At 42.0% G+C, this 22,136-nt stretch overlaps 1 protein-coding gene across 1 annotated transcript in view; it reads left to right on the top strand.

The window, feature by feature from the left end:
• LOC124283877 (cysteine dioxygenase type 1-like) overlaps positions 1-21,317 on the top strand; it is a 40,541-nt gene extending 19,224 nt beyond the window's left edge. The window contains exons 2-4 of the mRNA XM_046719904.1: positions 13,274-13,512; positions 15,666-15,835; positions 20,365-21,317. Coding sequence (XP_046575860.1) covers positions 13,274-13,512; positions 15,666-15,835; positions 20,365-20,403 — 448 coding nt within the window. The 3' untranslated portion in view covers positions 20,404-21,317. The remainder of the gene's footprint in view (positions 1-13,273; positions 13,513-15,665; positions 15,836-20,364) is intronic.
• Positions 21,318-22,136: the final 819 nt, after the last annotated feature.

The following is a 22,136-nucleotide window of genomic DNA, read 5'->3' as shown; positions in this document are numbered from 1 at the left end:
TTTCACCAGATTATCGGGTTGTCAAGACAAACGTTAATACTGCATTGAACCTGTTGTCAATAGATGCAACTACTACTCAGTCGTCTTGAGACGCGCATTTCCAGGGAGAGTTACGTCCCTTTAGTGCCAGAGACCAATGACCGTGGGATCTAAACCCGATTTCTTTGGGGTCATTGGTCCCATATGTGGTAAACAGACCGATGAATAGCCCACTAACACAAAACAGGCAGGTAATCAAGAAGCGAGTGTAGTGAAATTTCAATTTCACACGTGCAACTCGCACATCTGGCTGTTCTACCAGCAAGTGGCTCCCCCTCGTACAAAATAGCAAAAAGTGACAACAAAATAATGATCGTTTGTTAAACAGCTTTTTTACTCCAGTGTCCAAAATTATGAGACAAATCATCAGAGTTGGTCTGTCGATTTCATGTGACTGTGCAAAAGTTGGTTTTGTTGCAATTATTAGATTTTGTGTCAGTGAGCAATTCATCGGTCTCAAATGAAATCAAACGGACTGTACCTTGAATACCTTTTATACCGGAGTTATACCCAATTGAATCACACAACGTGAACACAAAACAGCTCTTGTTAATGAATGTTATAACACAAAAGTATAATCCAAGTACAGTCAAAACTCAGTCTAAGTAAACTTAGACTCAGTATTATTCGTTACACTGCTATACTGAGTCTAACAAAACCTAGTAGAAGGTCGCGTCAGCTAACCTTTTGGACTGACCAATCAGAACACAGCTTACCAAATCGCGAACGTTAACATTTGCAGATACCGTTTGAACCTTTACCTAAAAAAACTAGAACGATTCCGAATGCTATTTTCCGCACGATCGCTTCCGAGTGATACACGCAATGAGTAAACAGTCGCTGAAAATAGCGTTTTTGTCAATATTCAAGGATGTCATCTTGCGAAAATATAAGCAATAGTAACCATGTCATTAGAAATCCATAAGCGTATATACTGCAGGTCTAATATCTGTGTTTTATGCGTATTTTAGTTTGTTGATGGATCAGTGTCAGCGACCAGGGAAGAGAAAATCCAAAAACCGCTTTGTAAGTCCCGCCGAACCCTAACAAGTAGTCGTTGTCTGATTGGTTAAATCCGTTCGGCCGTCTCGCGTTTGATTGGACGGTCATAGCTCGCTCAAAGGTTAGCTGACGCGGGGTCTTCCCACTTACCCAACTCCTATTGTTTCAGTAGAAGAAATCACTGAGGTGTGATAATCCCCTTTAATCCCTTATTTGGTTCCCTGTGAAATAGTATCCGGGGCCAAATGGGATAAAATGCTACTACGTTTGATTCAATGTTTGTCTGTATTTATTATTATATATATACAAGTTATCCATTTATACAACTTAATACAACATCAACATCATGTCACATATTATACATCCATATTTCACAGCACACCTTTCACACTTAATTACCAGTTTAATGTGATACTGAGTCTCTTGTACATTTCCAAGGCATGGTTCGGTGCAACTCATCTTCTCTTCCTAGGTGGAGGTCTGGCACCGTATCTTAGCTGAAGAACACATGCCTCCATCCAGACTTGTTCCTTATTTAAAATGCCAATGGCCTTAATGTCGGGGTGGTAAAAACAGTCCTTCGTCTGGTCTTGATACTGAGTCCCTTGTGTGGTGATCTACCTTCAGTTGTTGACAATCTGTAGCCTGTTTTAATATTGTATTGTCCAAGTAGTGCTATGAGTTTTAACTTTCCACACTAGATGTAATTGTAATTGTTAAATTCTAGTTGTTTTACTGTCCTTTGACGACAGGGTTATATAATAGACACATATTCCATTTCAATATCAAACATGTTCTCGTCACGATATGGCCGAAATATTGCCGATGTGACGTTAAATATTTACCCACTCACTCACTCTTGATACTGAACTTACAGCCCCTGTAGACCAAGTACTGACCGCCGTGTCCATTGGGAATGAAACAAGTGTTTACGTGAAAGTTTGCCATAGTGCAATGGAGAAACAAGGAAATCTCCATACTTTATAATACTTGTCGTTGGCATAGTTCACTTAATTAAAATTCAATTTGTAGCAAATAACATGAATATGGTTCATATAGTTTATCTTGTGAAATATGTTCACCGGTGGTCATGAGGTTGCTCTGATCGGCCCTGATTGGAATGCTGGGTGAACTTATGTCACAACCATAGCAGGGGTAACAGATTCACCGTGCACAATCACTGACCCGTAACTGTTAATCTCTTTTAATCCCCCCAGCAAGTTGAGTAAGTGGGAATGAGCCGCTAACGGGACCTTCCACAAGGTTTTGTTAGACTCAGTATAGCAGTGTACCAAATAATACTGAGCCTAAGTTTACTTAGACTGAGTCAAAACTGTAAATTAAAGTAGCAAGGGATGCTAATTTTCCCCCGCGCTGAGCCCCGAACAATGAGCAGTGATATTTGACGTTGGTGTACAGTCACACGCGCGGAACATGGTCAAAGAACCAGATGAATCATTTAGCAAGTTGGAGAACCCCACTGGAATCTCCATTATAGTTATTATTGATATATACATAGCGCACATATCCACGCACTAGTGCGTGCTCAAGGCGCTGGTATTTTTCCCTTCGATCATTGGATGTCAATCTCAACGGCACATCTTAGTATCAATCTCAGCTCCTTGGGGGAACATACAACTCTCGCTGCCACAAGGCGCACCGAGGTACCCATTCACAGCTAGCTGGACTGGGACACATACTCACAGCACTTTGTCCAACTTCACTGCACGTTGCTGTACCCGCAACTAGGTGTTTGCACGTATTCATGTGGCCACCATCTGGTCATATACCGACGGATTCGTGGGTTCTTTTAAGTGCACAGGGTTGTGTACAACACTAGGGATTCTTTTAAGTGCAAAGGGTTGTGTACTGTACACATGGGGTATTTCAGCAAACAGGTTCAACCATATACAATTTCAGCAATAAATATAACACAATAAAGTATCTGAGGCGGATTCAGTCTTCCCCGAAAAGAAATCCCTAAGGAGCATTTCCCCCTAACCATGATTATTCCATGATTATTAGTTAGGACTGATGAAAAAGTGGTCTGCCACAAAATATACTAACGAAATATATGAAGATTTATAGATTTCATAATCAAAACCAAACAAACAAACAACTAATCTTGCAACTGTTTGTTAAAACCTATATATATTTAAAAAAACAAAACAGACCCCACATGCATCAAATGCGTTTGAAGCGATTTGGTTTACACATGTTAATGTACCCGAATTGCGTAGATCGATGTCAATGCTGTTGGTCACTGGATTGTCTGGTCCAGACTTGATTATTTACTCACCGCCGCCATATAGCTTGAATATTGCTGAGTGTGGCGTTGAACAACAAACAAACAAACAAACTTAGTCTTGGAAGCATACATGGCTGTGACAGTTGCGTCGTCAAGACAAAAAACACACCAAACAATTCATATCATATCAAAATCCCACGCTCAACCCAAAGTGAGTGAGTGAGTTGTGTTTTACGCAGCTTTTAGCAATATTCCAGCAATATCAAGGCGGGGGACACTAGAAATGGGCTTCACATGTAGTACCCATGTGGGGAATCGAACCCGGGCCTTCGGCGTGACAAGCGAACGCTTTAACCACTAGGCTACCCCCACAGCCCCTGCTCCACCCAGAATCTCAAATGATGGAGACCTTAAAGGCCTCCATAAACAGGCCACTCCAAGGACGTGTTGTTCAGCTCCAGCAGTTGTAAACAGGGAACAATGCTATACATGAGTGTAGGTATGAAGGGTGGAGTAGGGAGCTACCTTGTCCCAAAATAATACGACTAAACAATAAAACAATAAACAATACAACAATAAACTGTAAATAGGTGTCAAGTGGCACACTCGCAGCTATATTGTAATTATGAATAACCTCATACCCATTTTTCGATTGAGAAAGTTGCAATCAAAAGCATAAAATATTTACGTTTCAGAAAATAATTCAAAAGCACGTGTGTGTACTTTCGTTTGTGCGTCAGTTTTAATTACTTGCTAGGGCAATTTTGTGTTGAATTACTGATGGTGGTTTCAAACTTGTCATTAACTTTCCATCAACCAATATATAGTTTTATCATCAAATGGGTACATAGGTAGATAAAAAAGAAACCTATTGAATTGCCGTCTATGGTGTGTCACAAGCCTTGTGTTGTTTGAATATTGTACGTATGTATACCTTACCGAGATAAGACCAATTTAAACAGGTTATCAGTTATTTAGGTAATTTTAGCAAATCCGATTTCAGGATCAGGGGATATAAAACCCAAGATACTAAGATCGGCGTACGACAGGGGAGCGTGCTTTGTCCCTTACTCTTCATTGTATTTGCTGTTAAATGAGACTATGTGACAGGACGTTTTATGCCTGGTCCATCGACTGGCATGTCATCCAGTGGCAATAGTGTATTGCAACTAATAACGTAACCATGTAGCCCCTGAACTGAGTTAGTTAGATGATAACAGACTATGAACCTATGGAAACATAGACTTGTTTTATTTGGAGCATATATATTAATGGCAGTTTTGGGTGAAAGGGAAACCAATATAGTACTGGGACTGCGGTAGTCTATCTGTGTCATAGTCCCTGAACCATATTATTTTTCCTTCCCCCGACCCTTTCTGCAATTTTACAGCCTTAAATGAAGCAATCTGAATTTCTTACGGTACAGGATCTTCCATCTCACTGGGACTCTTTTTCAATTTAAATGAATTTTATTGTTTTTATCAAAATTAGTCTCCAGAGATTAAGTGTTAAATGCCACCATTATCAACTGTTGATGTATCGATTTAGCGAGCAATCGGGAGCTCTGGAGACTAATCGATATTCAATAAATAAAACATCAAATCAATCTTTACAAAGTTTGTTTCTATATTTCTTAAGCCAAGACATAAACAACTGATGCAGTTTCCTGGGTCGTAAAACCCGTGAAAATCCGGGTTAGAATTGATCTTCAGTAACCCATGCTTGTCATAAGAGGCGACTAACGGGATCGGGTGGTCAGGCTCGCTGACTTGGTTGACACATGTCATCGGTTCCCAGTTGCGCAGATCGATGCTCATGCTGTTGATCACTGGATCGTCTGGTCCAGACTTGCTTATTATACAGACAGCCGCCATATACCTGGAATAGTGCTGAATGCGGCGTAAAACTAAACTCACTCACTTAACATGGCATGAGATTCCTGACCTTCACCTTCATCAAAACAACTTCATAAGATCCAACACTTGTCCAAGTAAAGAGAAACAGCGTAAAAGAGGGACTTATGTTTCATGATAACCCTCAAGGAGACCTAGGCAATGACCACTGACAGGTGTTCAACCTACGTTCAATGTAAGCTTTCTATAGATACACACAAATATGAAATTTCACGCGTGCACTAATAACAGTAATATATTATTTGAATATACTTTTACAGAAACCAGAGCGCAAACCATGACCTTTGACCTATTGGCTAAACCCTTTTGAAAAGGCGTCCCACGTCAAACAGAAGTTGTATACTTCGTTGAATATCTACCTGTACTATTTGGGGTAAACGTAACCCCAAACCTGATATTGAGAAGTGTCCTTGACCTCTCCATGACACGTACTAAAGAACTCAGCAGAGTCATTATGAGGGGGCCTATAGAAGAGGAATATTTTATGTCAATATAGTCAATAGTCCTTATGTGCTAGGCCGTAGAAACATCGTCTTTGGTGGTGGCGTTTACAGTCTAAAAACTCTGTCGCAATTATAGTCCGTTTGGCTCAAAAGTGCAGAGAAAGGGACAGCCAGGTGTTCGAGGAGCACGTTAACAGACAAAGTTATTTATTCATTAACCTGTGCTGTGCCGTCTCCATCCGTTCTCGCACACCTGGCTGTCCCTTTCTTTGCACTCCTCCCTCGTAACAAATAGTGAACTGTGTCAATATTTTAATGATAGATTGTTAAACAACTTTTTTATTTTTAGGACAAAAATTCTGCAAAAACCTCACAGAGTGGGTATGATGTTTTGATTATGATCAGCGTTTCATTGAGTATGTTATGTTTATTAGTTTTCGAGTTAGATTGCAATTCATCGGTCCCTCTTCTTTTGAGCCAAACGGACTATAGTCAGTAGTCCTTATGTGCTAGGCCGTAGAAACATCGTCTTTGGTGGTGGCGTTTACATGACCAGAAAGGCCTTATATTAGAGGAGCTCCGGTTCAGAGAGTGTTTTACTGCAAGTTTCGGAATCCATTTGCGCGCTGTTCAATTTCGCACGTATTCATACAACTGTGTCTAGACTTAACAGAAATTACCGAGTACTGTGATTTGGAAGTCGTAATCAACCTAATATCTCGTCACACTGACCGGGGGCGGTGGGGTACCCTAGTGGTTAAAGCGTTCGCTCGTCACGCCGAAGGCACGGGTTCGATTCCACACATGGGTACAATGTGTGAAGCCCATTTCTCGTGTCCCCCGCCTTGATATTGCTTGAATATTGCTAAAAGCTGCGTAAAACCCAAGTCACTCACTCACGCTGAGCGCCAAGAGAAACTACACCCCTCAGTTGAATATATTACATATGTTTGATTTTTAACTGAAATATACTATCCCCGAAAAAACCGCATAGGTGAATTTTCTGTTAACATTCTTATAAAATGATCAATAGGTGAAGGCGTCCGTTCCCATATGGAAGTTGTCTTCAATATCTGTTCTGGTCACCATGTGTCCCCAAAACTGCTCAGCGCCGTCTCGGCATGGACGAGTAAGTCTTTATAAAGGACCATGGCCAATTCTGGCCAATTCCTCTTCCTTGCTTGCGACATATGATCATCTAACGTCTGGGGCGCCGGTTGACGTTCACGTGCGCGTGAAGATGCTAAATAGTGGTTTGTGTTGTGTGAGGCCTGGTATTGTCTTGCTGGAATAACTCCCTCTGGCGGTCAATGATCGGAACCATGGGGATCTTTAAGATGTCATGTTTGTACCGAATAGCCCTGAAATCGCACGAAGCTAGATTTCTGCGTGTAGGATATGGTTCCCCACATCGTGACACTATCACCACATATCGGTCAATCTGGGTGACACAATTCGAGGCAAAAACCATAGTTCGATTTATTTATTTATTTATTTATTTATTTATTTATTTATTTATTTATTTATTTATTTATTTATTTATTTATTTATTTATTTATTTATTTATTTATTTATTTATTTATTTATTTATTTATTTATTTATTTATCCTCCCGTGGTTGTGTATTTTAGCATGGACAGTTTACAAACGTATAGAATAGGCTACAAATACGCACTCGCACAGAGTAAGTAACACACACATGCAACGGATAGATTACTAATGCAAATACACACAGGACTGTGTACAAATCTACATATGCAAATGATGGTTTACATATACACACACAATTTTGGAATGGGTAACAAATACACGTATGCAATGAGTAGTTTACAAATTCATACCCGTACAGGATGGTTCATAAATACACACAGGTATAGAATAGCTGAAATATCTACATATGCAAAGGATGTTTTACAAATACATACACACGAACGCGATAGTTTGTAAAGTACACACACGAAAAGCATAATTTGCAAAGTACACACAAACAGAGGATAGTGTTCAAATCTACATATGAAAGGATGACAGACACACGAACGGGATAGTTTGTAAAGTACACACACGCAGAGGATAGTGTACACATCAACACACGAAAAGGATAAGTTGCAAAGTACACACAAACAGAGGATAGTGTTCAAATCTACATATGAAAGGATGACAGACACACGAACGGGATAGTTTGTAAAGTACACACACGCAGAGGATAGTGTACACATCAACACACGAAAAGGATAAGTTGCAAAGTACACACTCGAAAAGCATAATTTGCAAAGTACACACAAACAGAGGATAGTGTTCAAATCTACATATGAAAGGATGACAGACACACGAACGGGATAGTTTGTAAAGTACACACACGCAGAGGATAGTGTACACATCAACACACGAAAGGATAAGTTGCAAAGTACACACTCGAAAAGCATAATTTGCAAAGTACACACAAACAGAGGATAGTGTTCAAATCTACATATGAAAGGATGACAGACACACGAACGGGATAGTTTGTAAAGTACACACACGCAGAGGATAGTGTACACATCAACACACGAAAAGGATAAGTTGCAAAGTACACACTCGAAAAGCATAATTTGCAAAGTACACACAAACAGAGGATAGTGTTCAAATCTACATATGAAAGGATGACAGACACACGAACGGGATAGTTTGTAAAGTACACACACGCAGAGGATAGTGTACACATCAACACACGAAAAGGATAAGTTGCAAAGTACACACTCGAAAAGCATAATTTTGCCAAAGTACACACAAACAGAGGATAGTGTTCAAATCTACATATGAAAGGATGACAGACACACGAACGGGATAGTTTGTAAAGTACACACACGCAGAGGATAGTGTACACATCAACACACGAAAAGGATAAGTTGCAAAGTACACACACGAAAAGCATAATTTGCAAAGTACACACAAACAGAGGATAGTGTTCAAATCTACATATGAAAGGATGACAGACACACGAACGGGATAGTTTGTAAAGTACACACACGCAGAGGATAGTGTACACATCAACACACGAAAAGGATAAGTTGCAAAGTACACACTCGAAAAGCATAATTTGTAAAGTACACACAAACAGAGGATAGTGTTCAAATCTACATATGAAAGGATGACAGACACACGAACGGGATAGTTTGTAAAGTACACACACGCAGAGGATAGTGTACACATCAACACACGAAAAGGATAAGTTGCAAAGTACACACTCGAAAAGCATAATTTGCAAAGTACACACAAACAGAGGATAGTGTTCAAATCTACATATGAAAGGATGACAGACACACGAACGGGATAGTTTGTAAAGTACACACACGCAGAGGATAGTGTACACATCAACACACGAAAAGGATAAGTTGCAAAGTACACACACGAAAAGCATAATTTGTAAAGTACACACAAACAGAGGATAGTGTTCAAATCTACATATGAAAGGATGACAGACACACGAACGGGATAGTTTGCAAAGTACACACACGCAGAGGATAGTGTACACATCAACACACGAAAAGGATAAGCTTGCAAAGTACACACACGAAAAGCATAATTTGCAAAGTACACACAAACAGAGGATAGTGTTCAAATCTACATATGAAAGGATGACAGACACACGAACGGGATAGTTTGCAAAGTACATACACGCAGAGGATAGTGTACACATCAACACACGAAAAGGATAAGTTGCAAAGTACACACACGAAAAGCATAATTTGCAAAGTACACACAAACAGAGGATAGTGTTCAAATCTACATATGAAAGGATGACAGACACACGAACGGGATAGTTTGCAAAGTACACACACGCAGAGGATAGTGTACACATCAACACACGAAAAGGATAAGTTGCAAAGTACACACACGAAAAGCATAATTTGCAAAGTACACACAAACAGAGGATAGTGTTCAAATCTACATATGAAAGGATGACAGACACACGAACGGGATAGTTTGCAAAGTACACTCGCGCAGAGAAGAGTGTACAAATCCGCAAAGGATTATTTACAAATACACACGCGCAGGGTATAGTCCACACAAAAATGAGCGCTTAAGGCTACAAATAAACGTAGCACTCAACAGATATCTTACACACATACTACACAGATATTTTACAAACACGCATAATCATGTGATATATTGCAAAATGCATACACGCACACATACATTTGGTCGTACGCGACATGGAAACGTAGTAGAGGTATAAAGCAGCATCAGCAGAAGCGGACAGACAAACATACACGCACAACCCACCTTTCAATGCTATGACCTTCACTTACATTCTGACCAATCGCTCGAGAGCCGCTGGCCAATCAAAATGGAGAAATTGCTCACACCTTTTGTCGGTCACAGCGGCCTCCTGTTCGATATTTGTTACGTACAAGGGGCGTTATCTGGATTAGTTTGTGAAGGTTTTGGCACCTGTGATTTAGAAAGTAACGTACCCTTAACCGCTTTATTTAGTAATGGTATTTGACAACAAACTTGAACGTCACACTAAGAAGTCACTTCATGTCAAAGTTGTGTTTACTGAAGAGCATCCGTGATTGTATAGGAAGGTGGAGGGTCGATTGTTATGTTATGAAGTATACATGCACCAGTGGTAATAACCTAGTTTGACACATGAGATATGTACATGGTTGAAATACCCCGTGGAGATTCAGAGGGGTAGTGGGGTAGCCCAGAAGTTAAAGCGTTTGTTCTTCACGTAGAACACCTTGGTTCGATTCCCCACATGGGTACAATGTGTGAAGCCCATTTCTGGTGTCCCCCGCCGTGGTGTTGCTGGAATATTGCTAAAAGCGGCGTAGAGCCTTACTCAGCCAATGATATTTATCACATCAATAGGGGGTGGTTAGGTAGCCTAGTGGTTAAAGCGGTCGCTCGTCACGCCGAAGGCCTGGGTTAGATTCCCCATATGGGTACAATGTGTTAAGCCCATTTCTGGTGTCCCCCGCCGTGGTATTGCTGCATTATTGCGAAAAACGCCGTAAAGCTAAGCTCGCTCACTTCAAGGGGTCAATTTCCGAAACTCTCTTGGAATTCAGCAGAACATTTCATGCATGTGTTTTAACTTTTGTTATACAGAAGTGTGAACTTGCTTTACGGCAAAAATAACTATTGATAGTGTTTATTTCATTTTTTATTGTCATTATTTTTTATCATTATTGATATTTATATAGCGCACATATCCACGCACTAGTGCATGATCATGGCGCTGGTATTTGTTTCCTCGATCCTTGGATGTCAATCTCAAAGGCACATCTTATTATCAATCTCAACTCCCTGGGGATCATACAAGTCTTGCTGCCACATGGCGCACCGAGTTATTGCGGCTTTCCCATCCTTACGAGGTACCCATTCACAGCTGGGTGGACTGGAACACATAGTCACTGTACTTTGTCCACGTTTACTGCATGTTGCTGTACCCGCAACTAGGTGTTTGCACGTATTCATGCTACCATTTGGTCATATACCAACGGATTCGTGGGTTCTTTAAGTGCACGGGGTTGTGTACAAAACTAGGGGTTGTGACACTGAAAGAGTCTGCACTCAAAGCTCGCCCACCGCGCCCACCTTGCTGAAAACAACGATGACAACAGTTACTGGGAACCAGTAATGTGGTAACGGATTAATCACATCAGGCCGTGCAGAGCTACGTGTACATTACAGTGATGTTACCCAAGTTCGAGATATTGTAGATTGTTTACATATTTTCAAAAGGCCCCGTGACTGTATGTAGTCGATAAGTGCAAAATAACAAATTGCTATGTACTGACTGGTTTATGTCTGGGGACAGACGTCCCGTGACATCATTCAACATGTCATCCTTGTTGAACTCCGGCCTGGATTCCATTCAATGTGTCGCCGGACACTGGGCCTTCAGTTGATTGTCTCCCTTGTATTCCTCCGTCGGATGTTAGGAGTACTGCTGTGTGACGTCAGGTTTGTTTGTTGTTTAACGCCGCGCTATATGGCGGCGGTCTGTAAATAATCGAGACTGGACCAGACAATCCAGTGATCAATTCAATATCAAGAGCATCGATCTACGCAATTGGGATACAATGGCATGTGTCAACCCAGTCAGCGAGCCTGACCACCTGATCCCGTTAGTCGCATCTTACGACAAGCATGGGTTACTGAAGATCAATTCTAACCCGGATCTTCACGGGTTCGTGACGTCAGGCAACAAACACTTACTTTCTAACTTCATAATTGTGCGTTCGGTGCTAACGGAAGGGCATTCTTATTCTTTTTACACAAACCCAAATGTGTTCCAGTTGACTTCAATGGTAATGTTGTATTATTTTTTTACATGTACATGTAGGCATAGTCTGGCATAGTCTGGCTTTAAATATCAAACAAATGACCATCTCAGCCGGCTCTTTTTCAGAGCACCGGAAGCTAAACAGACCAACCTTAGTCCCGCACGAAATGACAACCGCTTGAAAACACCTGTGGTCACACTCAGTATACGTCATCAGTGAAAAAGACAGCACTAAATATTGAAAAACCTGTTTTAGGTCGTCGTGCAGTCGCTCATATGACGACGTATGCGTGTGTATGTGTATGTGCACTCAGACTGAAGCTGGTTTTATAGTGCTAGCCCACTGAGATACCATGCCGCAGTGAAGCATGAATACCCCACTCCGACACAATATACTGACTCCGAGCCGACCAGTCCTTGTTGTACCCATTAATGCCGAGCGCCAGGCAGGGACCAATAAGTACCATATTTTAACGTCTTTTGGTATGACGCGGTCAGGGATCGAACCCGCGACCTTCCGCTCTCCGGTAGGACGCTCTAACCACTACACCAGGCGGTTACTTGATCTGTTTTAATTACTGGATGGAGGTACAGTTAAAAGACACACAACACTTACATACAATTACGCAATCACAGCCATCAGGGGATTCCGTCTATCCTGAAGGTTTTTAAACTATGGATGTGATTTGGTGAAGTATAGCCTTTTGCGGTTATCACTCATTTTACGTAATCGCTCATATAATGTCCACAGCCTTTTATGTTCAGTGAATATTTCTTCCTCTTTTTCGATAATCGAGAGTGGTTAGTCTTTGACGATGTTTCGTTGTAAATACAAATATATTTATAAAAATATCGGTTAGGGCTCAGGACGTCGACCTTTGGTCAAATCATCACGGATGAGTGAAGAAAAAAGGTCGACGTCCTGGGCGTTTCGACATTTTAGCAATTAACAGTGGATTATAGAGACAATGATGGGCCTTCGTGTTGTTTGAAGAGGATAATTTGTCCTGAGCCTTACAAAAAATCCAAAGGTCGACTTCCTGAGCCGACACCAAAAATATCAAGCATGGCCCCTTTGTCCATTTTGTAACCCACTGCATTTTGAACAGTTAAAAAATCTTTAAAGAATCATTAAATATTAAGAGATTGATAATCAACAAGTTAAACTGAATTCATTCCAAATGTGGTGTAACAAGCAAAACACAAAATCTGGCACAGTATCACTGGATAGTCTGGTCCAAATTCGATTATTTATGATGCCCGTCAAATATATCTATATCTGGTGAGTGCGGATATAGCCAACAAACAAATAAAAGCTTAATAAATAGAAATATTTCCTTTATCTTCAACAGATACACAAGAAACTTGGTGGACATCGGAAACGGGAAGTACAACCTGATCATGCTGTGTTGGAATGAGTCACAGGGAAGTAGTATCCATTCACATGCCAATTCCCACTGTTTCATGACAGTCCTGGACGGCACGCTCCAAGAGGAGTTCTACGACTGGCCCAGCGGTTCTGAGGAGGAAACGGAAATGTCCCCTGTAGGCATTAACGCCTATAACAAAGGCCAGACTGCTTACATCAGTGGTGAGTGTTGGACGAGGCGGGGTGAGATGAGGTGAGGTGAGGTGAGGTGGTGTGAGGTGAGGTGAGGTGAGGTGAGGTGAGGTGAGGTGAGTGTTGAATGAGGTGGGGTGAGGTGAGTGTTGAACGAGGTCAGGGGAGGTGAGTGTTGAACGAGGTCGGGTGAGGTGAGTGTTGAACGAGGTCGGGAGAGGTGAGTGTTGAACGAGGTCGGGTGAGGTGAGTGTTGAACGAGGTCGGGTGAGGTGAGTGTTGAACGAGGTCGTGTGAGGTGAGTGTTGAACGAGGTCGGGGAAGGTGAGGTGAACGAGGTGGGGGGGTGAGTGTTGAACGAGGTCGGGGAGGTGAGTGTTGAACTAGGTGGGGGAGGTGAGTGTTGAACGAGGTCGGGTGAGGTGAGTGTTGAACGAGGTCGGGGAGAGTGAGGTGAACGAGGTTGAGGTGAGTGTTGAACGAGGTGGGGGAGGTGAGTGTTGAACGAGGTGGGGGAGGTGAGTGTTGAACGAGGTCGGGTGAGGTGAGTGTTGAACGAGGTCGGGGAGGTGAGTGTTGAACGAGGTCGGGGGAGGTGAGTGTTGAACGAGGTCGGGGAGGTGGGTGTTGAACGAGGTGGGGTGAGGTGAGTGTTGAACGAGGTCGGGTGAGGTGAGTGTTGAACGAGGTCGGGTGAGGTGAGTGTTGAACGAGGTCGGGTGAGGTGAGTGTTGAACGAGGTCGGGTGAGGTGAGTGTGGAACGGTGGGTGTTGACCGCGGTGGGGTGAGGTGAGTGTTGAACGAGGTCGTGTGAGGTGAGTGTTGACCGCGGTGGGGTGAGGTGAGCGTTGAACGAGGTCGGGTGAGGTGAGTGTTGAACGAGGTCGGGTGAGGTGAGTGTTGAACGAGGTTGGGTGAGGTGAGTGTTGAACGAGGTCGGGAGGTGAGTGTTGAACGAGGTGGGGTGAGGTGTTGAACGAGGTGGGGTGAGGTGAGGTGAGTGTTGAACGAGGTGGGGTGAGGTGAGTGTTGAACGAGGTCGGGTGAGGTGAGTGTTGAACGCGGTGGGGTGAGGTGAGTGTTGAACGAGGTCGGTTGAGGTAAGTGTTGAACGAGGTCGGGGGAGGTGGGTGTTGACCGAGATGGGGTGAGGTGAGTGTTGAACGAGGTGGGGTGAGGTGAGTGTTGAACGAGGTCGGGTGAGGTGGGTGTTGAACGCGGTGGGGTGAGGAGAGTGTTGAACGAGGTCGTGTGAGGTGAGTGTTGAACGAGGTCGGGTGAGGTAAGTGTTGAACGAGGATGGGTGAGGTAAGTATTGAACGAGGTCGGGTGAGGTGAGTGTAGAACGAGGTCGGGGGAGGTGAGTGTTGAACGAGGTCGGGGGAGGTGAGTGTTGACCGCGGTGGGGTGAGATACGTGTTAACGATGTTGGGTAAGGTGAGTGTTGACCGCGGTGTGGTGAGGTGAGTGTTGACCGCGGTGTGGTGAGGTGAGTATCTAAGGAGGCGAGATTGGGGGAACTGAGTGTTGAACGAGGTGGGTGAGTGAGTTTAGTTTTACGCCACTTTTAGCAATATTCCATCAATATCACTGCGGGGGACACCAGAAATAGGCTTCACACATTGTGCCCAATTGGGGAATCAAACCCAGGCCTTCGGCGTGACGAGCGAACGCTTTAACCACTAGGCTACCCTACAGCCCCAGTGTTGAACGAGGTAGGGTGAGGTGGAATGGGGCTTAACATAGCGCCCAAGACTATTAGGCCTGTTTCATAGTATATATATCGTCCTGAAATCAAGTCCCAGAAAGAATTTGTTTCCTTGTTCGTTGCTTAACGCCACTCTCAGCAAAAACATTTGGACCAGACAATCCAGTGATCAACAGCATGAGCATCAATCTACGCAAATGCGATACGATGACATGTGTCAACCAAGCCAGCGAGCCTGACCAACCGATCCCGTTAGTCGCCTCTTACGACAAGCATGGGTTACTGAAGACCAGTTCTAACCCGGATCTTCACGGGTACGACAAGCATTGGTTGTTGAAGACCAATTCTAACCCGGACTTTCACGGGTGTCAGTTCCACTCATCATGTGCCATCTGTCGAATAAAAAATATTTAACTGCTTGTAATGCGTATATCAACAACCACTCACATACTCTATGTATTGGTTTGCTTTCAGATGAACTCGGCCTTCATCGGGTAGAAAACCCGAGTCACTCCGATCGGGCCATCAGTCTCCATCTTTATTCCCCTCCATTCGATGAATGCAACTGTTTCGACCAGAAGACCGGGCACTGCACAACATCCAAGGTCACCTTCTGGTCTAAATTCGGCAAGAGGACGCCTTTTGTAAGTATATGGCTGCGTATGTTGTAAAGCAAATGTACCGATGTCGCTGATAAAACAGCTCCATAAAAATCCATCCCGAATGAAATTTCACGGTTCAGGCTAGCTATTCTCGAAACGTTCGTAGCCTTACGAACTTCTTAAGCACTTTCTTAACACATTGGCTACGATCAAAGTTAAGAATTCTTAGGGCTACGAACGTTTCGAGAATAAAGGCCCAGACATTATACTCCGAGTGTTTAAGCGGGGTGCTTTTAGAATTGTTGCTCCCCAGAGTTGTGGTCATGTTTGAATAATTCTTATCATATGTAAATTTTAACTTGTTTGATTCCGTAAATAGATTTGGCATATCAGTGTTCAAACGTAGAGGCTGTTTGAATTCATTAACTCACTCACACTCACACTCGCTCATTAATGAGTGAGCTGTCCTCCCATAGTTCATCACATGTTCATATTACTCAAAAAGTCTCTTGAAAGCGTGTTAAACAAAATTCAAAACAAAAGCGGAGTGCGGCGTAAAGCAACATGCGAACAAAATACCTTGTAGCGTTGCATTTGGTTATACCGTATAATATGTTAAGCGGCCTTCACACGGCAAACAAAGTTTGACAACACCTGTCGAGTTTGAGTGTGTGAACATTCCAACAACTCGCCACCAACACCAATTTCAGAGTTGTCAAACTGTTGTCGAGAAATAGGATCGGTCTCTATTTTCACCAACTTTTTCATCAAACTTTCGGTGTTGTCAAACTCGAGTGTGACGTGTGAAGTGTTGTCAAGCTCTTGTTGTTCAGAAACAACAAATCTCAGTCAAAGAAACTGCCACGCGATGTGACGTTGCGCTCAAATGACACGAAAGTTTGACAACATGTGTTTGACGTGTGAAAGCGCGAGTTTGACAACTTTTAAAATTTTAACAACATGTGCTTTCAAACTTTAGTTTGCCGTGTGAAGGCCGCTTGACACTATAGTAATCGCCATCGCCTCCACTTGAGTGAGTTTAGTTTTACGCAGCACTCAGCAATTTTACAGCTATATGGCGGCGGTCTGTAAATAATCGAGCCTGGACCAGACAACCCAGTGATCAACAGTACGAGCATCGATCTGCGCAATTGGGAACCGATTAAATGTGTCAACCAAACCAGCGAACCTGACCACCGTTTGAGTGAAATCAAGTCATATCTACTAGTGAGCAATCGCTGAAGACATGCAACAATCCACTTGCATCACAGTGCTTTGCAATTCATTATGACGTCATCGGTACATGACGTTAGAATCAAATGACATCACTGCATCTGCATATGAGACAGATTAGCTGTACTTTTCACACACAAGACACCGGTGTTAACTGATTTCAAACTGATGAAAAGAAGCAATTATTTTGGATGAAAAATATAATTACGCCCTGTCCTTATATGTCAAAATGGATTGTCTGGTCAAGACTCGATTATTTACAGACTACCGCCATATAGCTGGAATATTGCTGAGTGTGGCGAAAACAACAAACAAACAATCAAAAGATGTCAAATATATCAACACGTCTCTATAATGATTGAAAAGATTCTCCGCAAGCCTTTGAAATTAGACTTCCGCTGACCCATGCTGAAGTATACTGAAAGCCAAAAGAAACGTTGTAATATTGGAAATGACATTTAAGTATCAATGGAGTATTTGAACCTTTCCATTTTTAAAAATATGCACCGGAAGTCAAGTTTGAGGAATACATGAATCGTGGCCGTATAGCCTGTATTGCCCAAGAAAGTATTGTTTTAGATTGAGGTTTGAAATATTTGTGTTTGTGGATAGGGAGGGTTCGCACAAACACAACATTGAAATCGAGATGCACGTACGTCATGCATGTATTCGGGCATAAATTGCCCGCTTGAATGACAATCGTTCACTTGTGTTCTGAACACAGCAGCTATGGCTAGGTTAACGAGAGGTGTTGATGGATGATATGACGGTCCTGGCGAGGTGTATACTTTTTTTTTAAAATGCTTAAATGTCATTTCCAATTTTACAACGTTTCTTTTGCCTTTCAGTATATTTGATCTGAAAAAAACTCTCGGATCAGACTCTCTATTTGTCGTATTTGGTGTCTGAAATCTACATATGACCCGATATGGTGATTAAGTACCGTCTCACACGTTGGCCATTTAAAGCGTCCCTGCTCCTGAAGTGTAAATATCAATTCAGGTTAAGAAACTTAGGTCATAGACGGAGCTTAGCCTTATTCGGATAATCCGTGGTAGAATTCCACCCGGGATTAGTGTCATTGTGGTCTGCGAGTAACCCACTGTTATAATAAAAGTACATAATAATTGGTTGACACATGTCATCGATCCCCAACTGCGTAGATCGATGCTCATGTAGTTGATCTGGGTTGTCTGGGTCAGACTCGACTATTCACAGACCGCCGCAATATTGCTGAATTAAACAACAAACAAAAACAACACAATCATAAGTGTGACAAAATAAGTTAGAGCCAATTTTACCCCGGAATGCCACGGGGGACCCATCTCACTTTCAGGTTGTCGTTATTAGGGCTGAGACGGGTACCCGGGTACCCGAGTACGAGGCGGGTAGGTAGGATTACTCGAGTAGTAAAATACCCGGTACTCGTTCAAGAAGAGTTATCTCCCCTCTGACTCCACGTTATGACTCATGTTGTTGTTTGTTTGTTGTTTACCCCAGAATGCCACGGGAGACCCATCTCACTTTCAGGTTGTTGTTATTAGGGCTGAGACGGGTACCCGGGTACCCGAGTACGAGGCGGGTAGGAGGATTACTCGAGTAGTAAAATACTCGTTCAAGAAGAGTTATCTCCCCTCTGACTCCACGTTATGACTCATGTTGTTGTTTGTTTGTTGTTTAACGCCGCAATCAGCAATATACCAGTTATATGGCGGTTGCCTGTAAATAGTCGAGTCTGCTCCAGCTGTGTGAAGGCCATCTATGCGCAGGATGCGTGACATTTGTGATGACAGATCACTTTGGTGTGAATTTACTTGTGCGTAAATGTGAAATGCTTGGTTCATGTGGATGCCTGTGATTGACAACTGTTCCTGAATGTTTTAAAATTGTACGTTATTTTTACCAAACAATTGTTTTAATGAAGCCTAGTGTGTCGAAGGTAGTGGTGGTCCGATTAATTGAAATAATCGAAGATTGGTCGCAGTGACTAAACGACCAAGCAGTCGATCATGTTTTCTCATAATCGAACACAAACAATTTTGGAACACTTATTTGCATTAACAATATTTATCACAAGGTTGGTTTTGTCTGTTACATTTCATAAGCACTACAAGCTCGTTCCAAGTCATGATTGAATTTATCTTAACGACTCCAGGAAATTTATGTTCCTAACATACCAGTTATCCTTTAAAGATGTGAAATTTGCAAGTGCATTTTGGGCGATTTGAAAAAAATACCCAGAAAGAAATACGTTTGTCTTTATTCTTTGTGCATTAACAAACATAACCAGGAATATTTGATAAATAACGCTAACAAATTTTCGATGATTGATCGGTTGTAATGAACCAATCATCAATTATGAGATTTTAACCAATTCCCAAACACTAGTCGTAGGCCTGATGACGGGATGCCGATTTGACATGATAGTGTGTTTAGTGTGTGTTTGTAAAACGGCATATGACACTGTAAGACAATTTCTGCTTTCTTCTTCTGTAAATAATCGAGTCTAGTCAATCCAGTGATTGACATCATAAGCATTCGTCAACAATGTTGCAAGCCTGATCTCAGACCCCGTTAGCCGCCACTTACAACAAGCATTGGCTGCTGAAGACCAACTTTATCCGGAACTTCATGAGGAAGGGCGAAGGAGTGGTAATGATTCGAACGAGAATTAGTCTTCAGCAGCAGATGCTTGTAAGATGCGAACACGTAAAGATCCGGCTTAGATTTAGCCTTTAGCAACCCATGCTTGTCATAAGAGGGGACTAACGGGATCTGAGAGTCTTGCAACCCGAGAGTGGAAGGTCGCGGGTTTTGATCCCCGGCCGAGCCATACCAAAAGACGTTAAAATATGGTACTTGTTGGTCCCTGCCTGGCGCTCGACATTAATGGGTACAACAAGGACTGGTCGACTCGGAGTCAGTATAATGTGTCTGAGTGGGGTATTCATGCTTAACTGTGGCATGGTATCTCAGTGAGCTAGCACTGTAAGTCCAGCTTAAGTCTGGGCTAGTCCAAGCAGCCACACATATACACGCATTCACGTCGTCATATGAGCGAAATATTCTTAAGTGCGACGTTAAACCCCATTTCACCTCACCTCACCTCACCTCACCTCACCTTGCAACCCTTTTGACAAATGCTCATGATGGATCTGGTGCCCAAGCACGCTGGCACGTATCATCCTATCCCAACTTGCATACACCGATCCCTGGATTTTCGAGACCACTGTCGATTATTTACAGACCTTCGTCATGTTGTTGGAATATTGCGGCGTTTAACAACAAACAATCAAAACAGCTTTAAAACCAACTCACTCACTCACGGTTTGTTGCAGGGACGGGCGGAGACTGCAATGGCAGCCGAAAACAACTAGAACGTCATCTGAGGCTTCTGCGACGGCAGCCAGCGTTCCCAGATTTACAAGGGAGAAGAAGCCCTGTGTATTTCAGTTAGAAATTTAGACATTCCTCTGCAGGGATTAATTGTAGAGAAAGCATAACGTATAACGTGTCCAGGGTTGTATGAATGATATTATCATAAACAGCCTGGAACAAGTCCACCTAATTTTCCGGAAGTGACGTCAACATTTTCTTATCGCTTATCAATCATTTGGCAATGGAAGTATCTCGCTCATGCGTGTGATTTGATTGGACAACATCTTCACCATACCATTTGATTCAAGATAACAGAGAAATTATACTAGCAGAATAGTCCGTATTTTCACAAGAATGACAATGCAAAACCCTGGATACAAGAGGATGGTATTGTAGTATACCTATTATGTAGATTTGATTTTATCTAAATACATATATATGCCTTTGTCAACCACGTCTATGTTTACGATATAATTGGGCAAGACTATTTTTTCTTGGTAGTGAATAATCTAGGGGTGAAGAAAAATATTATAAGTTTTCCTTGGAAAAAATATGTTTTAGTCGCAATATATATTATGGATTATTTTTATTGTTGAAGCGACGCTTATAAAAATATTGTGATTTATTTTGTTTAGATTTATATGCCTGTTAATCCGTAAATCAAGCAAACTATATAACATAAAGTCCGGTTTATATTTATAGTTCTGTTGCAACCTAATTCCCAAATTGCTCTGTTAATGGGAGAAGTCCTATGTAATCTTGTTAAACTGGTTTACTAGTGAAATAACCAGCATGATTATTCGTACTAGAACTTTAAATCAACTTAAGTTAAATTCTTTGTGAAATTCTGTTCTTTCATGTTTCAGATAATCTGTTCTTCAGCGTTGAATATGAATTTGAATTGAATATTGAATGTTGAATTATTTTAAACTACGATTCTATTTTTTTCCAACAGGGTGTTTTATATGCTGCCTGTCTCAATTTTATATTGATTATTGTATTGAATATTGTTATTATTTGAAATCAGATTATGTCAAATGGATTATAAATGTTATTTTTGTTTATTGGACATGAGTGTTTATACACACGGCTCACTACTTAAGCTCACGATATGGCTGCAATATTGCCGATGTGACGTTAAATTTTAACTCACTCACTTAAGCATTGATGTTTTTGTGAAAAGCGGGGTTACACGTGGTTAAGATTTTATGACGCTTCAATAGCTCTATTTGCTTTCACGATGACACTCGGATTCACTCGGGTTCACTCGGCTGATTCAGCTACCAACATGATTCGTAACTACTCGTCCCTTTCCGTAACCTAAAAGTAGACTCGTACCCCTCTCGTAGCTATTTTTTATTGAACGTGGCTCTGTCTGAGCGCAAAAGCGCAGAGAGAAAGAATAAGTCTAGTCGCCGAACTATTTTGCAAGGGCATGTAACTCTAGTTTACTTGGAAAACACACATGCCATCCACGCCACAAAGGGTATGTTTAACATGCTTAAATACTTTCCTACGCCATAATGTTAATATATCATGGTTATAAAAATTCAGGAAACCCAGGAGGACTATGCAATAATTAGAATATACTTGAAGTGTTTGGGAAAAAATTATGCAAGCCGAAATGAAAAATATTTAAAAGACCTATTTTAACCCAATTTCTTCTCTACATACGCGCATTCTGATTGGCTGGGGATATTTCTCCCGGACATGGCTACGAGAGGGGTACGAG

This window comes from Haliotis rubra, unplaced genomic scaffold (assembly GCF_003918875.1).
Source record: "Haliotis rubra isolate DU_JTF1 unplaced genomic scaffold, ASM391887v1 Scf324, whole genome shotgun sequence".
In the NCBI taxonomy this organism is placed as follows: Eukaryota; Metazoa; Mollusca; class Gastropoda; order Lepetellida; family Haliotidae; genus Haliotis; species Haliotis rubra.
Note: the sequence above shows the minus strand (reverse complement) of the source record. Positions and strands in the feature narration are given on the sequence as shown.